This window comes from Lytechinus variegatus, chromosome 15, assembly GCF_018143015.1.
Source record: "Lytechinus variegatus isolate NC3 chromosome 15, Lvar_3.0, whole genome shotgun sequence".
Classification (NCBI taxonomy): domain Eukaryota; kingdom Metazoa; phylum Echinodermata; class Echinoidea; order Temnopleuroida; family Toxopneustidae; genus Lytechinus; species Lytechinus variegatus.
Genome location: NC_054754.1, coordinates 16,919,777 through 16,936,553, shown reverse-complemented (window position 1 = coordinate 16,936,553; position 16,777 = coordinate 16,919,777). Strand labels below are relative to the sequence as shown.

General features: G+C 35.8%; 1 protein-coding gene across 1 annotated transcript; it reads left to right on the top strand.

Moving 5' to 3' along the window:
• Positions 1 to 1,524: 1,524 nt before the first annotated feature.
• Positions 1,525 to 11,068, top strand: LOC121429057 (retinoic acid receptor RXR-like; the record flags this gene model as incomplete). Its single annotated transcript, XM_041625962.1, has 5 exons — positions 1,525 to 1,738; positions 2,848 to 2,999; positions 4,619 to 4,745; positions 6,340 to 6,564; positions 8,181 to 11,068. Coding segments are annotated over 5 exons (969 nt in total), but the record flags the coding sequence as incomplete, so codon positions are not given.
• Between the last annotated feature and the right edge of the window lie 5,709 nt (positions 11,069 to 16,777).

Sequence of the window (16,777 nt, the reverse complement as noted above, 5' to 3'; positions counted from 1 at the left end):
ATTTCTTGTTGTTTTGACAGTCTGTAATGTTCTCAAAGGACCAGGACTTATTCAATTTATGAAGTGGGGGTCTGATGTACAAAAGGGTTGATCATCATCATTTTCCTGGCCAATCTTTTTTTTATAATAGCAGTGTTGTGTACCTTGTGTTTGGCAAGCTTTAAATTCATATTGCAGTGCATGCATAATTGAAACTAACAGTTCAAAGATTGTTCAGTATTTCCATGTATAATTTTTTTTTATCAGGCCTGAATATGTGTTGTGTACTGTATGTATTAAACTGAAGAATACAGAATTGATGTTTAAAACTCAGAGGAACATAGAATTTGGATTGTAGAAGATGGAAATTGGGATTTCGCACTTATGGCAATCGGGAAGAATTTGCCCCTTTGCACTTCATCGTCTCCCAAGATTGAGCCAACTGGCTGATGTAGTACCACCTACTGCTTTCTATGCTGGTATTCTAACAGCTGCTTACCGTGCTGACCTTTATACCACCTTGGTATCAGAAAACTACTCTAGACTGTTCTACAAGGAGAGGAGCATTCTCTTAAACTGCAGATAGAGAATTCTCCCCCATAAAAAAATCCAACATAAATGTTCAATGAGGACTTTTGCCCATCTCACTTGATAATTACAATGTCCTGAAATTTTTCGACTCATTTTTTGATGTCAATGTAATTTGGAAATCATGCTCTCTACTATAAAATACATATATTTTAAAACTTTTTTTTTAGGGAAGGGGTGATGAATCCTTTTTGACCTACATTCCTCCAGATTTCTCTTTCTTTAATCCTAATAATTTGTGTTTTTTTATTAATTGCCTCCTTATTTGCCACTTTTCAACTCTAGATGCCCCCTCATAAAATATCAAGTGTTTGCCATGTGTCGGCATTATGGCCCAACCTCAGCCGGGGAGCTGGAAAATTTGTAAAAAAAAAATGATTAAACCTTGCATTAATTACCTGTATCTGGCCTTTTTTCCTCACCACTTTGCCGTACATATGGAAGATACATTTGTTGTCGCACCGGGTGGGTGTTTCATAAAGCTGTTCGTAAGTTAAGAACGACTAGTGAACCTTTCTTACACGCTAAAAACCGGTAATCACCAATGAACATAAGAATGGTGAACATCATTTACCACAAGAAAGGATCACCAGTTATTCTTAAAGTCGCTCTTAACTTTATTACAAACAGCTTTATGAAACGGCCCCCAGGCTGCATTCAACCAATACTTCCCTTACCTTAAATTGGAACACATATCTCAAGTGTTTTTAGTTCAAACGTAATGTTCAAGTGATGTTTTTTTTGTTTGTCATGAAAACAAGTCTTTAAAAATCAATATATGAAATGCTAAAAAGGAGCTTTATGAAATGTGGTTCTGCTAACCTATAGATGTTGGGAATCAGAAATCAGCAGAAATCTCAATCATGATAGTACTACAAGCCTATTCTGGAGTGGACATGAAGGAATTGTTATAATATCATAAATGTATTTATGTACATGTATCATGAATTAAGATTTTTTTGTCTTTTATCCTTTTTTCGCCTTTCTACAGGCAAGCATTATGGAGTGTACAGTTGTGAAGGCTGCAAAGGCTTCTTCAAAAGGACAGTACGGAAAGACCTCACGTATACCTGTCGAGACGAGCGTAGCTGTATGGTCGACAAGAGACAGAGAAATCGATGCCAATATTGTCGCTATCAGAAGTGCCTAGGCATGGGCATGCGCAGAGAAGGTACGAAAAATGGGGGAAAGATAATGAAGTTGGTTATTGGATGGCCTTTTTAAGGTTATGAGAAGTTCCACCGAGCTTTACAGATAGTACTATAACTCCGGGCTAAAAATAATTTTCTTATTAAAGAGAGTATAAAGCCACCAAGCAAACTGCTGAAAAATCTCATCAAAGTCTCATAACAAAATTTTTTAATTTTAATGCTTGGCAATAATAACTGGAAACAGCCAATATGCTCATTGTCCCTACTTTCCTGTTTCATGTTATTACATAAAATCCTAGTTATTTCATACCTGTATCTTCAGATATGTGTGTATTGGTCTCCCTTATGAGAAAGTCAGTTGCAGTGCATATTAATTCTGTTGTAAATCAATTTTTTTTTTCATTCTGGGAGGACAAAGGGAAGGAAGATGACATCATCAGCTTGCTCATTTGCATATTCATGAAGACATAAATGAAACTGTTTCATTGAAATAATGCCAAACTTCAAATTTCACAACTTTGATTGTTTGTCTGATTTTGATGAAATTTTTAGAATTTTATTCTTCTGCTTTGACTGTATGTGAGCATCAAAGAGTCCATAAACTATAGTGACTGACATTTTACTGTATACCTTTTACTCATACAATTATGAATTCAGAAATACAACTGATGTGGAATAATTGAATGTCATTACTCTACGTTCAAGTCTTAAGATAACAGTTGCCTTTTTGATAATGGATTATTTCTATGCTGCCAGACCTGGGCCCTGTCTTACAAAGAGTTAAAATTTATCCAATTAATCGTAACTCTATGGAAATCAATCCATAATATAATTTTTCCATAGAAAATTTGCAAAATGTCTTTGTAAACAAAGGAGAACAAACCAAATTATCAAGAAATCAATGAATTTATGGATATACATTCATATCTATAATTTTATTTGAACAAACATGCATTTTATATGTTGACTTTGCTGACTTTCCATGGTTGCGATTGATTTGATCAATCGTAACTCTTTGTAAGACAGGGTCCCCCAGTCTCCTTCGCATCCTGCATTGCAAGATGCAGGCTGAGACGACGCTCGGCGTTTGCCCTGTATGTAATACCTCTAGGTGTAACTCTCCTTACAGCTGTACAAGAGGAGCGGCAACGCAAGGACAAGCCCACCGGTGACAGTCAAGTCGAGAGCACGAGTGGGGCTAGTAACGACATGCCTGTTGAAAAGATCTTGGATGCAGAACTAGCGGTGGAACCCAACAATGGCCCCTATGTAGATACCCCGGTAAGTCCTCTCGAAGGATCCTTCAGACAGTGTACCAACATTGAGATAAGTACAGAGTTAATGTGTACCATAAATAACATTCAATTTACTGACAGAAAGTTAGGTATTCCCAGCAGAGAATTATAGTGTATAGCACAATGCCTCTTAGCTTGTTGTACGCAAGTAAATGGGAGGCTGAATATCAAACATTCTTACTGTTGCACGGTCTGACGTCACAGTACGATTCGATTCATCGCACTTGGTAAGTAAATGCAAGTGCAATGCTATACATAGGGCTTACCGATGAAACAGGCATTGCTTTCTCATTTTCCTTAATAAACCTTGAAAAAATTGATTGTTTGTATTTTGCTGACTACGTAGGCATTCTTATTCATGCAACGGTACAACATTTCGTATTCGGTGAAAGAATGAGACACTCTATTCAACTCAACTACGCCTCGTCGAATAGAGCATCTTTCTTTCACCTTATGCGAAATCTTGCACCATCGCACTCATGCCTATTCGCAAGTTATATACCAACAGAGAGTTGGAGTTTACCAGCAGAGAATTAAATTGTACCAAATGAAATTAAATTTACCATCAAGAGTTAAAGTGTACCATTCACCTGAATATAAATTGGTGTATGTCCCTGAAAATTAACAAATTTTACTCAAAGATTTTCATGTGCCGTTTTATTAGTCACTGCTAGATGATATGTAGGTACCATTGCAGAACCCAACTTTATTTGGTCTCAAAGTGAGCCTTTATTTGAACTAATTTTATTCTATTTTACAAGAACACTTTGACTTTGAAAGCTTATGATTTAGAAAATATCATGACAAAGAACCTTTAATAAGTATGGTATACATTGTTTTTTGGTTAGTATCGTTAAAGGTCAAGTCCAGTCCAGAAAAATGATGATTTGGATAAATAGAGAAAAATCCAACGAGCAAAACGCTAAAAACTTCATCAAAATCGGATGTAAAATGAGAAAGTTATGACATTTTAAAGTTTTGCTTATTTTTCACAAAACAGTTACAAGCACATCTCATGCAAATTAGACAGTCGATGATGTCCATCACTCACAATTTCTTTTGTTTTTTATTGTTTGAATTATACAATATTTCATTTTTTACAGATGTGACGATAAGGACCAACTTGACTGAACCATATAGTATTAAACAATGCTAATTTCACATGTTCAGGGAGGGATTAATCTTTGTTTCACTTGACAATGAGGAGAAAATTAGAATATTCCATATTTCTTATAAGGAAATACAAAAGAAATAGTGAGTGGGTGACGTCATCAGTCTCCTCATTTGCATACCGACCAGGATGTACATATAACTGTTTGTGAAATTAAGCAAAACCTTGAAATGTCATAACTTTCTTATTTTACTTCCGATTTTGATGAAATTTTCAGTGTTATGCTTTTTGGATTTTCTCTTTTTATTCAAATCAACTAATGGTTGGGGTGGACTTGTCCTTTAAAGAGCAGTAGGTGACAGACCTTCAGGAGACTGTATGGTCTTCTTAAACAATATTCATTCTTAAGTCATGAAAGTGTTCTCTTCTGTACACTGAAAGTGATAGTGATACTCTTATTTTACCATGAATCTGTTCGTCTCTTGAAAATGCAGCGTGACCCCGTGACAAACATTTGCCAAGCTGCCGACAAACAACTCTTTACCCTGGTAGAATGGGCCAAGCGAATCCCACACTTTACAGAACTGCCTCTGGATGATCAGGTCACGCTCCTTAGAGCAGGTAGGTCACACTCTTGGCGATAACCTGGGCACTGTTTCATGGAGTATCTTGCCAATGATTTTCACTGGTGAATTTGATCCGAGCCAATCAGATGCAAGGATTTTAGTAGCTTGTAACAAAAAGGAAGTACAAATCATTCTGTATTTGCTCCTTGAAATGCTCCCCAGTTCATGATAGAGAAATACCTGGGGGGCGTTTCGTAAAGCTGTTCGTAAGTTAAGAGCGACTTTAAGAACGACTGGTGAACCTTTCTTTCGTGTTTAACCATCGCCAATGAATATACCATTTACCACAAGAAAGGATCACCAGTCGTTCTTAAAGTCACTCTTAACTTACAAACAGCTTTATGAAACACCCACCAGAAACCTTAATATGTTATTATGAAAACTGGCAGTGCCACAGTTTTTTTTATCCACATTTGTAAATGTCATAAAGGCCATGTTTCTGAAATGAACGTCGATTGACAAATACCCTTTTTACACACGCTAAAATTTCCTTAACCCCGTACTATAGGTGGGGCTAAGTTACCATTTAGCCCCACCTATAGTACGTGGTTAAGCCTAGCCCTCTTTCTTTTTACACAGCATTTTTGCAAAGTGGGCTTAACCCCACCTTTAGTACGGATTATTTGGCCCTGCAAAAAAGCAGGGTTATCCCAGCAATTGCGGTGCTAAGAGCGATAGTACGGGGTTCAGATCGCTAATGTAAAACGAAAGTGGGCTAACCTTAACCCTGTACTATAGGTGGGGCTAAATGGCAATTTAGCCCCACCTATAGCATGGGGTTAAGGAAATGTTAGCGTGTGTAAAAAGTGTACGAGTGAAGTACTTGTACTACGAATGATCGACAAATGTATTTAAACCATGAGCTACCACTAGTCCGGGGTTAGCGAGTTTTGTGTGTGAAAAGCAAGCATTCCTTATCCGGGGTTAGCAATAACAATTTGGCATGTGTGAAAAGGAAAAAAAAATAGTACGGGGTTAAGGATAGTACGGGGTTAGCGATAGTCCGGGGCTAAGAAAATCCTATGTAAAAAGGGTATAAGAGTATTTTTCAATATTGAAAAATGAACCAATTTATGAAAACAAACATTTTGGATTTGATATAAAATTTGCTGATTAAATATTTTAGTATTTTTTTTTCATTACTAGAACAAAAAAGAAACAAGTATGAGATACCACGGGCTATCCGTGATTCAGTTTGTATCTCTTTTCACTCTGTATCTGTATAGTTGAGTCAACAAAGTACTACCAGGATTCGCACATCACGCTAACTTGAAGAGCACGTTACGTGTGGAGTAGCTCAACGTATTGATTGATATTTGATTTATGTTTTAAAGAGTCGAGGGATAATGAATTTACTGTATCTGCAGGGAGTGTATTCCAGTGTGTCTCTGTGTCCCTCTGTGTATCCCTCACAATCTCCACCCCCTCTCTCCCTCTCTTTCTCTGTTTTACTTTCTCTGTTTTACTTTATCTGTCTCTATTACTTACCCCATTATTTCTGTCTGTCTAACTCTTATTCTTCCTCTTTCTTACTCTTACCGTCTTACTTTCTCATTCCCCCTAACCCATTCTCTCTTTTATCAATGTAGGTTGGAATGAGCTGTTGATAGCAGCCTTCTCACATCGTTCCATCCAAGTGAAGGATGGCATCCTCCTTGCCACAGGGCTCCATGTCCATCGTAACAGCGCCCACAGTGCAGGGGTGGGCACCATCTTTGACAGGGTGCTCACAGAGCTCGTCGCCAAGATGAGAGAAATGAAGATGGACAAGACAGAACTTGGTTGCCTCAGAGCTATCGTTCTTTTCAACCCAGGTAATGTTTAATCCCCAGGGTCATTACTCAATTTGATACTTAAAGCCAGGATTCTGCTTCCTTTAAAGACAAGTCCACCCCAACAAAAACTTGATTTGAATAAAAAGAGAAAAATTCAACAAGCATAACACTGAAAATTTCATCAAAATCGGATGTAAAATAAGAAAGTTGTGACATTTTAAAGTTTCGCTTCATTTCACAAAACAGTTATTTGCACATCTTGGTCGGTATGCAAATGAGGGAACAGATGACATCACTCACTATTTCTTTTGTATTTTAGTATATGAAATGTGACATATTTTGATTTTCTCGTCATTGTCATGTGAAATGAAGTTTCATTCCTCCCTAAACACGTGGAATTCCATTATTTTAACATTTTGTGCTTCAGGCAAGGCGGTCCTAATCCTCAAATTCCTAAAAATTGAAATATTGTATAATTCAAACATTTAAAAAAAAAGAAATAGTGAATGGGTGACATCATCGACTCTCTCATTTGGATATAATTGGCTCGTTCATATAACTATTTTGTTAAAAATAAGCGAAACTTTGAAATGTCAAAACTTATTTTACATCCGATTTTTATGAAATTTTCAGCATTGTGCTTGTCTGATTTTTCTATATTGATTCAAATCAACATTTTTCTGAGGTGGACTTGACCTTAAAACCAGCCCCATGGCTATTCAGTTGTCCTTTTTGGATAAGCACTTAGCTTAACTCTAAGTCAGCCCCTACGTGGCTTAGTCTGGCTTGCATGCGGTTTACAAATGCACATACGCGCAGTCATACATGTTGTGCGTAGTTGGATTTATAGATTGCGCATCAGTATTTTTCTACAATCTTTCCCAAGGCACCCCCCGTCTTGAGTTGGGTACCAGTACCCATTGACCTCACATGGTTTGAATGCAGCACTGTGTGGTTAAATTCTTGCTAAAGGAAAGCACACTGGCTAGGATTAGAACCCATGACCTCTGATGAAATGATGAGTGTTATAACCACTATAAAAGAAATATAAGAAATTGTGGAGCGTTGTGGCCCAGTGGATTAGTCTTCGGACTTTGAAACAGAGGGTCGTGGGTTTGAATCCCAGCCATGGGGTAATTTCCTTCAGCAAGAAATTCATCCACATTGTGCTGCACTCGACCCAGGTGAGGTAAATGGGTACCTGGCAGGAATTTATTCCTTGAAATGCCATTGCGCTATAAAAGGCTGCTAGGCTAAAGCCAGGGTAATAATATCCAATTAAGTGCAGTGATATGCGCTATGTAAGCATGTTGGTATTATTAATAAACTTTTGGTTTTGAAATGCATTTAGTTTTGATGGATAAGAGCTTGGTTGTCACAGAGAAATTGGTCTTTTCAACCTAGGTTATGTTCAAGCTGAAGATTTCCATCTCCCCAAGTAAGGATTTTAAGATGCATTTACTTCATGAATAAGATATATCTTGGTTGTCTGTGGAGCTATTCTCTTGAGGTATAGGACAATCATTTCCCATTTCATCATATTGATAATGATTATAATAGTAGTTTAAAGGAATGTGTAGCTTTCGGACCCCTTTCCCATACGGAAAAAAAAAATAGAAAGTCAGCTTTGTTTTACCGTGTTCTTGTAATCACAGATGCAAAGAACCTGACCTCGGTACAGAAGGTGGAGGAGCTAAGGGAGAAGGTCTACGCTTCTCTTGAGGAATACTGCCGTAACCAGTACACGGACGAACCCGGCCGCTTTGCCAAGCTGCTCCTTAGACTGCCTGCCCTGCGCTCCATCGGCTTGAAATGCCTGGAGCACCTCTTCTTCTTCAAGCTCATCGGAGACACGCCCATCGACACGTTCCTCATGGAGATGTTGGAAGCACCCAACAACAGTTGAGGGATTGACTGAAGGTGGTGTCTAAGGACAACCCAGATCTAGGAGATCATGAACTCTTTGAAAACTTCAATGGACTCTTTATTGTGATGGTTTTTATCCACTTCAGACTCACATCCTTGTGGACGTTCCCGTGCCGAGTTCGTCCTGTTTTGTCCTCGAGTAAGATTGCATTGCAGTCCCTAATGTATTAAAAACATCTGCCATCCTCGACTGGACCTCATACTGAACTGAACTGTGTTAAGACCAAGTCAGCAGAGACTAACGATTTGAGGTCTTTGCTACAGTGTCTGTGAACTTTGTACAGGCAATCACCATATGGAAGCTCTTCTTGGGATGCATTCATCGATTCAAACTGTATCTTCATTGCATCGCCATGATAATGACATGTGGTGTTGTAATGGTGTTTCTGATGAAATAATCTTATGTGTGAACATAAAGACCTGAATATCATTTTGGTTGAGAAAGCAGATTACTGGAAATCTAATTTGAGATTGATTTTCCATCCTTTTCTGCGAGTATGATAACTTTGCCTCTATCTTATAAAATAGGAATAGATTTTAATATTAACTGTGAACTATTAAATCCTCCTTTTCCTGGAAATATTTATCAAGGTCTACCTAACTGAAGTAGTAGAAAATGGATTGGCCCACATCAGAATGAAAGTGCTATCTTATTTTCTTAATCAATGTTGGACTTCATAAAGGCCCATTTCTAAATTGAACATTTCCTTGATAAAGCTACTTTTGAACAGATATTTTTTTTATCCTTGGTATCTGCTTATATGATTCTGCCACCATATCCTGGCCAGTTGCCTGGGACATCTTCTACAAATAGTCTAATAGATCACAAATTTCAAGCTTTTCTCATTGGCTGATAGTGGGGGCTTCTTTTCAGAACTTGCTGCCTACATCTACTACATTGGATAATCTTTAATATTACAATTAAATTGGGTTTTCTGGGGCTTTTTTGTTGTTGTAATCTTCAGGGACTTTTTAGAGCATCGTCCCAGGCTCCCGTATAACTTATTTCCCAAGTAATTTTAGCAGTTTGGTAAAACAGGCTACAAACCTCATCCATTTTGTGAATTACCTTGACAAGAATGTGTCTTGATCAGAGAGATGCATGTGGCTCTCTTTCTCCTATTCCTCTTCTGTCTCTCTATCTCTCTCTTTCTTCATCTTATTCCCTGTTCTAAGAAACTGTAATATTCTGCATCAGTAGTGGGCGCTGTTTGATTATTTACAAACCAGTTGATGGCACGTACAGATTTAGTTTGCCACCCCCCTCTCTTTACCACTAGAAGATTTTAAGTATAGTGTTTGATATTGGTATTCGGGGGGGGGGGTTAGACAATGACTCAGACTGCTGAACTTAACTCAGAACAGACTTTGGGCTTAGAAAATGATACTGTTGCCATTACTGATTCTAATTGTTATAAAAAGAAATACTTAAAATTTAAAAATAGTTTTTATGTTTGTTAAGAACCATTAGGGAAATCCTTCATAGGTATTTTTCATAAGTCCTTATTACTCCATATTTTTAGGTGATTTAGGATGTTAGTATTTATTTTTTTAAATAGTAATGATATGATGGAATGGTGAAGTAGATTGTGAGAAAATCTACATTTTCTTTTAAAAGGATTATTCCTCGTCAGAAAATGGGTGAAATTTAATCTTAAGACCGATAGCGGCGGGGAGAATTTTGTTATGGTAATTTCAGAAAGAAATTAGATTGTGCAATATACAATGAATCATTCAGTTATGAATTACGTGAACCAAGAGGCTTAAATAGAGAGAATAAAGCGAAAAATTGAATGAAGTGAGTAATGTAAAACTTGTAAGTTGACAATATTTCACTATTGAAACAGGGTGTATTTCATGAATACATTTTCCAGCCTTTTGTTTTTCTTTCTTATGCGTGTATGTTGGCTTTGCTTATGCAGCGTTATCATCATACACAATATGAAGAATTGACTAAATGTTTTAGTAAGTTTAATTTCCTGTCATAGATTTTTGGTGATGGTAAGATGAAATGTTTTAGTTGTTAATTACAGGGATAATTAATTAATCTTTCTGGCTGATACTCCCACCCCACCCCCCCCCCCTCTCGCGGTCTGTCTTTCTATTCTACCTGTGTTTATCTCTTTGTGCCTTTCTCTTTCCTGACTATCTAAAAAGTCTGTTTCATTGATCTGTTGTATTTTACTCTACCCTTTTCTTGACCTTCTCTTTTCCTTCACAAATCCCTTCATAAGACGGTCCCATGTTTCTTCCTACGTTCAAGTGAATTGAAAACAAAAAAACTAGCAATTAAACATACAAACTTCAAAAGTAATTCATATGAAATCCGAGTCGCCCATAACCTTTGTAAGCCAAAAGAAGTATTTTGACCTGTCAGTGAATGGTACATTAAAAGAAAACTTTTTAAATAATAGTAGATGCATGCAAGAAGTCTCCTGGCCGATATGTTTACATGTTTATAATGTGTGGCAGTGTGAAGTGGGTTCACGTTTCCCTAACGTTGCCTCGAAAGTTCACCACAACGCCATCACATATGAACGGAAGGAAGCTTGAAAGCTTTTGCGTACTAAATTTGAATTCTCGCATGAAATGATATGAAAACCATTACTTTATATTTGTGTATGTGCAAAAAATATGGATATATGGTTGTAAATGTTATAAGTAATCCAATGCTTGTCTTTTTTTATTTCTTTTCTCTTTTCCCTCTCATTCTCGCTATTCTGTATGATTCTGTCTCTGTACATATGCTTGTAATTTACTCTGTATGAACCTGTAGAAGTTGGCATAACATTTATGAGGGAGATATATCTGTGTAGTGTATAACTGTTTATGCTCACTTAATGCTGCGTAGTGGACAATGGAAATAAAAAGGGATAATAGCAAAATGAAGCTATCAGAGGTGGATTACACCTTAGTTTTCAGGGAGGATATTCATGTACCTATAATGCAATCTTGTGTAATTAATGTCATTTGCTGGTGTTATATGTAGAGACAGACAGTGCACTTATATTGACAGGTTCAGATGAAACAATCATCTTGGGGGGGAAATGCCCTCTTTTTTTACCTGGGAGGTTTCCAAGGAGCTGCTTTGAAATAAAAATTACACTTTAAAAAAAATCAACTTGTTGGAGACTATTAAAAACTGCTTCTATACTACTACATTGTAAAAACTGTGGTGTTAAAACTGACACCAATTGGTGTTAATAGAGGATCACACCCTGAGGTGTTAAAATTACACCCTAGAGATTGAACATAACACCAAAGAGTGTAAATGTAACAACCAAAGGTGTTGTAATAACACCTATGGGTGTAAAACTAACACCACCAATTTAACACTGGTGTAAAAGAACTTTTGTGATCCTCTGTACACCGGTTAACACCACAGTTTTTGCTGTGTAGAGTCTGCAGAAAACGTGTTATAGCAAAATCATTCAGTCTCAAACGGGTTAAGCATTTGCAAATCGGTTTCAAATTCTGACTAATTTGAAAATTTGCAATCGATAATGTGACCTTGATCCTGACTTGCGATTGATTTCAAACACCATTCTTGAAATCCAGGGTCGTAATTGGTCAATCAGCTATCAACACTAGCATCCCATAGTCCCCTATGAACAGCACCCGTGCAAGACCTGACTTCATGTAGATCCCCACCTATTCATACAACCTTTTCAGCATGTAGTTTTCCTAAGGTCACCGCATGCTTTCTGATTGGTCTGCAACCCTATTTTGGAAAAAGCATGGTAACATTTGATGCAAAATTGAGAAAAGGTACATCTTACTGTGCAAAATTCTAATTCATTTTCCCAATATTTTTGTTCATATTCATTTATATGCTATCCACCTTTATATCATAAAAGTGAATTCAATACCCAATTGTAATAACGTTATAATAATTGTTCGGTTTGCGACCAGTTTAGCCTTTACTCCAAAATAAAGACTTGCAATTATGTAAACAAAAAAAATCAATATAAGTATTCTTACAGTCATTCATATATAAAATGCAATACACATATGTTCCAAAATCAGATCATAGACCGGTCGTTAGGTGTGGAGTGACCTTTAAAGCACCTTCAAGAAATTTTGATAATTTATCCGCTACTCTGGAACACATACACATCACAATATTTGATAAAATGCTTCTGAAAAGAGTGAATTCAATTGCTTTTAGTGGATTTATTCCTTCCCCCCTCCCCCTCCTCTTTGTACATGTAATACCTGATGTGTTGATGTAGCACTTGACATGAAATCCTTTTCATACTGTTATAAGATTACTTGAATGTAAGTTTGATTTACATTTCTGAATGTTACAGGGTACTAAATTTGATTTTGTAACACGATTAATCTAAGATTTATTCGGAAGATACATTTTCATGTTGACTTTATACAGGACTTGTAAGAACACTTGACGCAAGTTAGTTTCACTGGTCTAAATCAGTCAAAATGCATATTTTAAGCTCATTCTCCATGTATACAATCTTAGAATCTTTCTCTTATATCCTCGGGGAAAATGTTACACAAATTAATTCATATCACTGAGTTTGAATATGGTCAAATACTCACATAAGTTATATGTAGAAGATACACTATATCTCCTCTATCTATTAATCAATCAATCACTGTATCTGATTTACTGCTATGTCTCCATTGCGCAATTTATTGTAAATAAAAAATGTGCACAATTGTGTCATCAACGAGCAACATATACACAAATATCTTTCAAAATTCGAAGTAAAAAAATGCACTCAATTCTTATCTCAAACATTTCCATTCTGTATCGTTTTCGTGTATCAAATGTATTTTTACTTCTTGTTACTTCTTGGCTTATGTTGTTTATCTGAAATAGCGGATCATAGATCTTTATTTTTTTTTCTTTTATTTACCACATTTTAAAATCTTTTTATTCCTCACTTTGAATTATTTTTATGTATATGAGATCATGCATTTTTCTCTGCAAATGTGATTTTTGATCCGTAAAACCACTTGTGATCTTTTAGAAGAAAGTTTTACGTGGTCTAGAGAGTTACATGTTTTTACTTTAGAAATTTTTAGTTTACTGGTAGAGAAGTAAGTTTATTTTTTTCTTGTAGAGCATACTTTGTGAGAATTAGTCTGTGATTTCTCAATTGACTGTATACTGTATTGTATTATTCAGGTAACATACTAAGTGGAGAAATTTGGCACCATTGTAATTACTATTCCTTGTTACAAATTGCTGTAAATAATAAACATAAAACTCATATTCAACATGTTAACAAGGAATCTATTTGATCAGAATTGTCTATAAGTGTTGATAAAGAAAGAATGTGTTTATTTTTAATGTGACATATAAGCTCTGGTTTTCATTGTAACTTGTGGGTTAAGCAAATCAAAAGGTGTTGGGAATTCTCTTTTTTTTAATTTTAGGTTGGCGCTCTTATCTGAAGCTCACAAAAACTTAATCCCCTTTCAACTCCATCCTTGAAAAAAAAAATTATTAGAGGATATGCACAATTAATATCCTAACCACCAACAAATGACAACAACAGCAAAGTTCAACCAAGTTCAACCAAGAGTTACAGGCTTTAGAAAGTCATAAAGCAAGGTATATATTTTATCTCTTAAAAATCAAAACAATTGAGATTCATTTATACATTTTTTGAAATATAGGAAACACTTTGCATTCATATTTGATCACTTCAAATCTTGCATAACTTTACATTAGCTTTATGAAAACACCCCAAGTCATTCCTTGCAGGGGAATATGAACTATCATTCAAATTTGTACAAATATTTACAGAATATATTACTTGTATTTAAAGAAAAGAAAATACACACCTTTCTCTTGCATTCATTTTCACGTTTTAAAAGTTTGTAACCAAGAAAAAATTAAAGATGGCAAAATGTCCTCAGAGGTACTTTGTGCTAAATGAATCTCCATATACTGCCCTTCTTTGATCTCAAATGGTATCAAGTTTCTTTGGTGTTTAGTTTGGTGTATATTAATCAAATTCAGTAAGACAAAATTTAAAACAAAATATCTACCTCTTCTTCAAATTTTGGGTGAAAACCATACAAATGGCATGTGTACATATGTTAACGAAACAGCATTTAGAAGATTTTTTTTGCTGAATAAAGAAAATCGGAGTGTGCTCTCCAGTGATATACTCTTTTTCTGTTCCTCCCCTTTTTATTTTACAAAAGGATTTTTAGAAAAAAAAATTATTGTACCTTACAACTCTTCTGAACTTGTTTATATATATATTCCGCAGCTAAAAATATATATATATACATCCAGCAGGAATAAGATGAACATGAAAATATTTACAATTTTTGTTGCATGTTCATTAAATATAAAATGGGAGTAATTTTGTGAATGTGGTGAGAATGGTCACTGGTCATGTTGAACAAGCATTGTATATGAAATGAAATTTGTTTTATTTCAAATAATTCTCAGTTAAAGAAAATCCATTAATGCCTGTTATATTCAAGTTTTCTTCTTGTATTCAATCTTAGCAAATCCTGGGGTACTGTAATGCCCTTGCTTGGTGCGTTTCAGTTGTTTGAATGTTCCGATTAAGCACCCATCTCATAAGCCTCAGTTGTATGTGGAGTAAACAAATTGTGCGATTATTTCATCCCACACATGTGGCACAACTAATATTGCATAAAGTGGATTAATATAATGTTCGGTATGTTCAAAGCCTTTGATCTCATGTATAGTAGTAAAAAGACTTAATGTATTTTCACCAGCGTTTCAACCTACGTGTCTGCACGTAATACACAATAGGCTTGTGTATGCAACTATTTCAATTTGGCATAGTTGTCTTTACGACTGAAAAGTTATTTATTAGGTCATTATTTTTCTTGAGTAATGTAAATTAGTACTAATGTAATTTTGTTCCACTGTATGATATTGCCCCCACCTAAATGGAAAGTGTGCAGTCAGGAGGGGATTGAACATTTAGCAGGGACGGACAATTTGTAAACTGATACATGAAATAGAAAGTACTGAGTTTAGGTGGTCAGTAGGGGACTGTTTCATGAAGTATCTTTTCAGTGAGTGGTTTTCAATGACAAACTTTCTCCGAGCCAATCAGATGCAAGGATTTCAGTGGCCTGTAACAAATAGCCATTGAAAATCACTCACTATTTCCTTCGTGAAATGCTCCTCTTATCCTATATGGCTTGTTCAACCTAGAAGTGGTCTTTTTATAATGACTGCTATTTTCAGGTAAAACTGTTATTTGTACAAAAGAGAAGGAAGTTTGGTGAGTATATTGGTCTTTATTGAATTCAAGATAATTGCCAATTTGTCAATAAAGGAAATATGCTACGACCAGTGTGTTAATATATATATAGTGATATTTTGATAAATGCATGTAAATGGTATGTGTTTTTCTCTGTGAATCTCCATGGGAAATTGTACAGCATTCTGACAAGAGTTGGACAGCTCGGAAAAAGGGATCTTTCGAGATACCTTCACTGTGTTTTCATTCGTTAAATGAAATATGAGGTATCGGAAAGAATGATTGTTTTCTGGAAATGTGATGAAGCACCCATTGTGATGTAACATGCTTATTTTTCCCCTCCTCTTTATGATGTTATTATTTTTTTTTTGAGAAAAGAATTCTATATTTCTAAATTGACTCCCATCATTTGCTTGTTATATCTTAAAGAGAAATGTATACATACCAAGTACGATTTGGTCGCATCATGAAAATACACTGTGTGTAAGGTTAATCTCTGTGTTCTGCATTTATTGTTTGTATTATCATTCAACCATAAATATGATATATGCAAAGTACAAACACTCCAACTTGCTACTGATGATGATGATTGTGGTGGTGGTGGTGATGGTGGTGGTGATGGTGATGATGATGATGGTTGTGGTGGTGATGGTGGTGGTGGTGGTGATGATGATGATAATGATGATGATGGTGGTGGTGGTGATGATGATGGTGGTGGTGGTGATGATGATGGTGGTGGTGGTGATGATGGAAATGATGGTGATGCTGGTCTTGGTAATGAAGTTTATGATGTATTCATGATATTGGAGATGATCTTATGGTAGTGATGATGATGGTGGTGCTTCTGCTTATAATGATGATGTGAAGTTGTTGCTAATGGTAAAAATTATAATGATGGATGGTTGTGATGTTTATATTGTAATGGTTATGATTGTAATGCAGAGCTGCCAAGTAGTACTGATTTTCAGTATTTAGTACTGAAAATAGAGAAGAATACTGATGGTTTCATCCAAAATACTGATTTCTTAAGTTTCAGTTTATGTGTTGTCCTACATGGTATTCCTGTGAAAATACTAATTTCCTCACCAAAATACTGATTT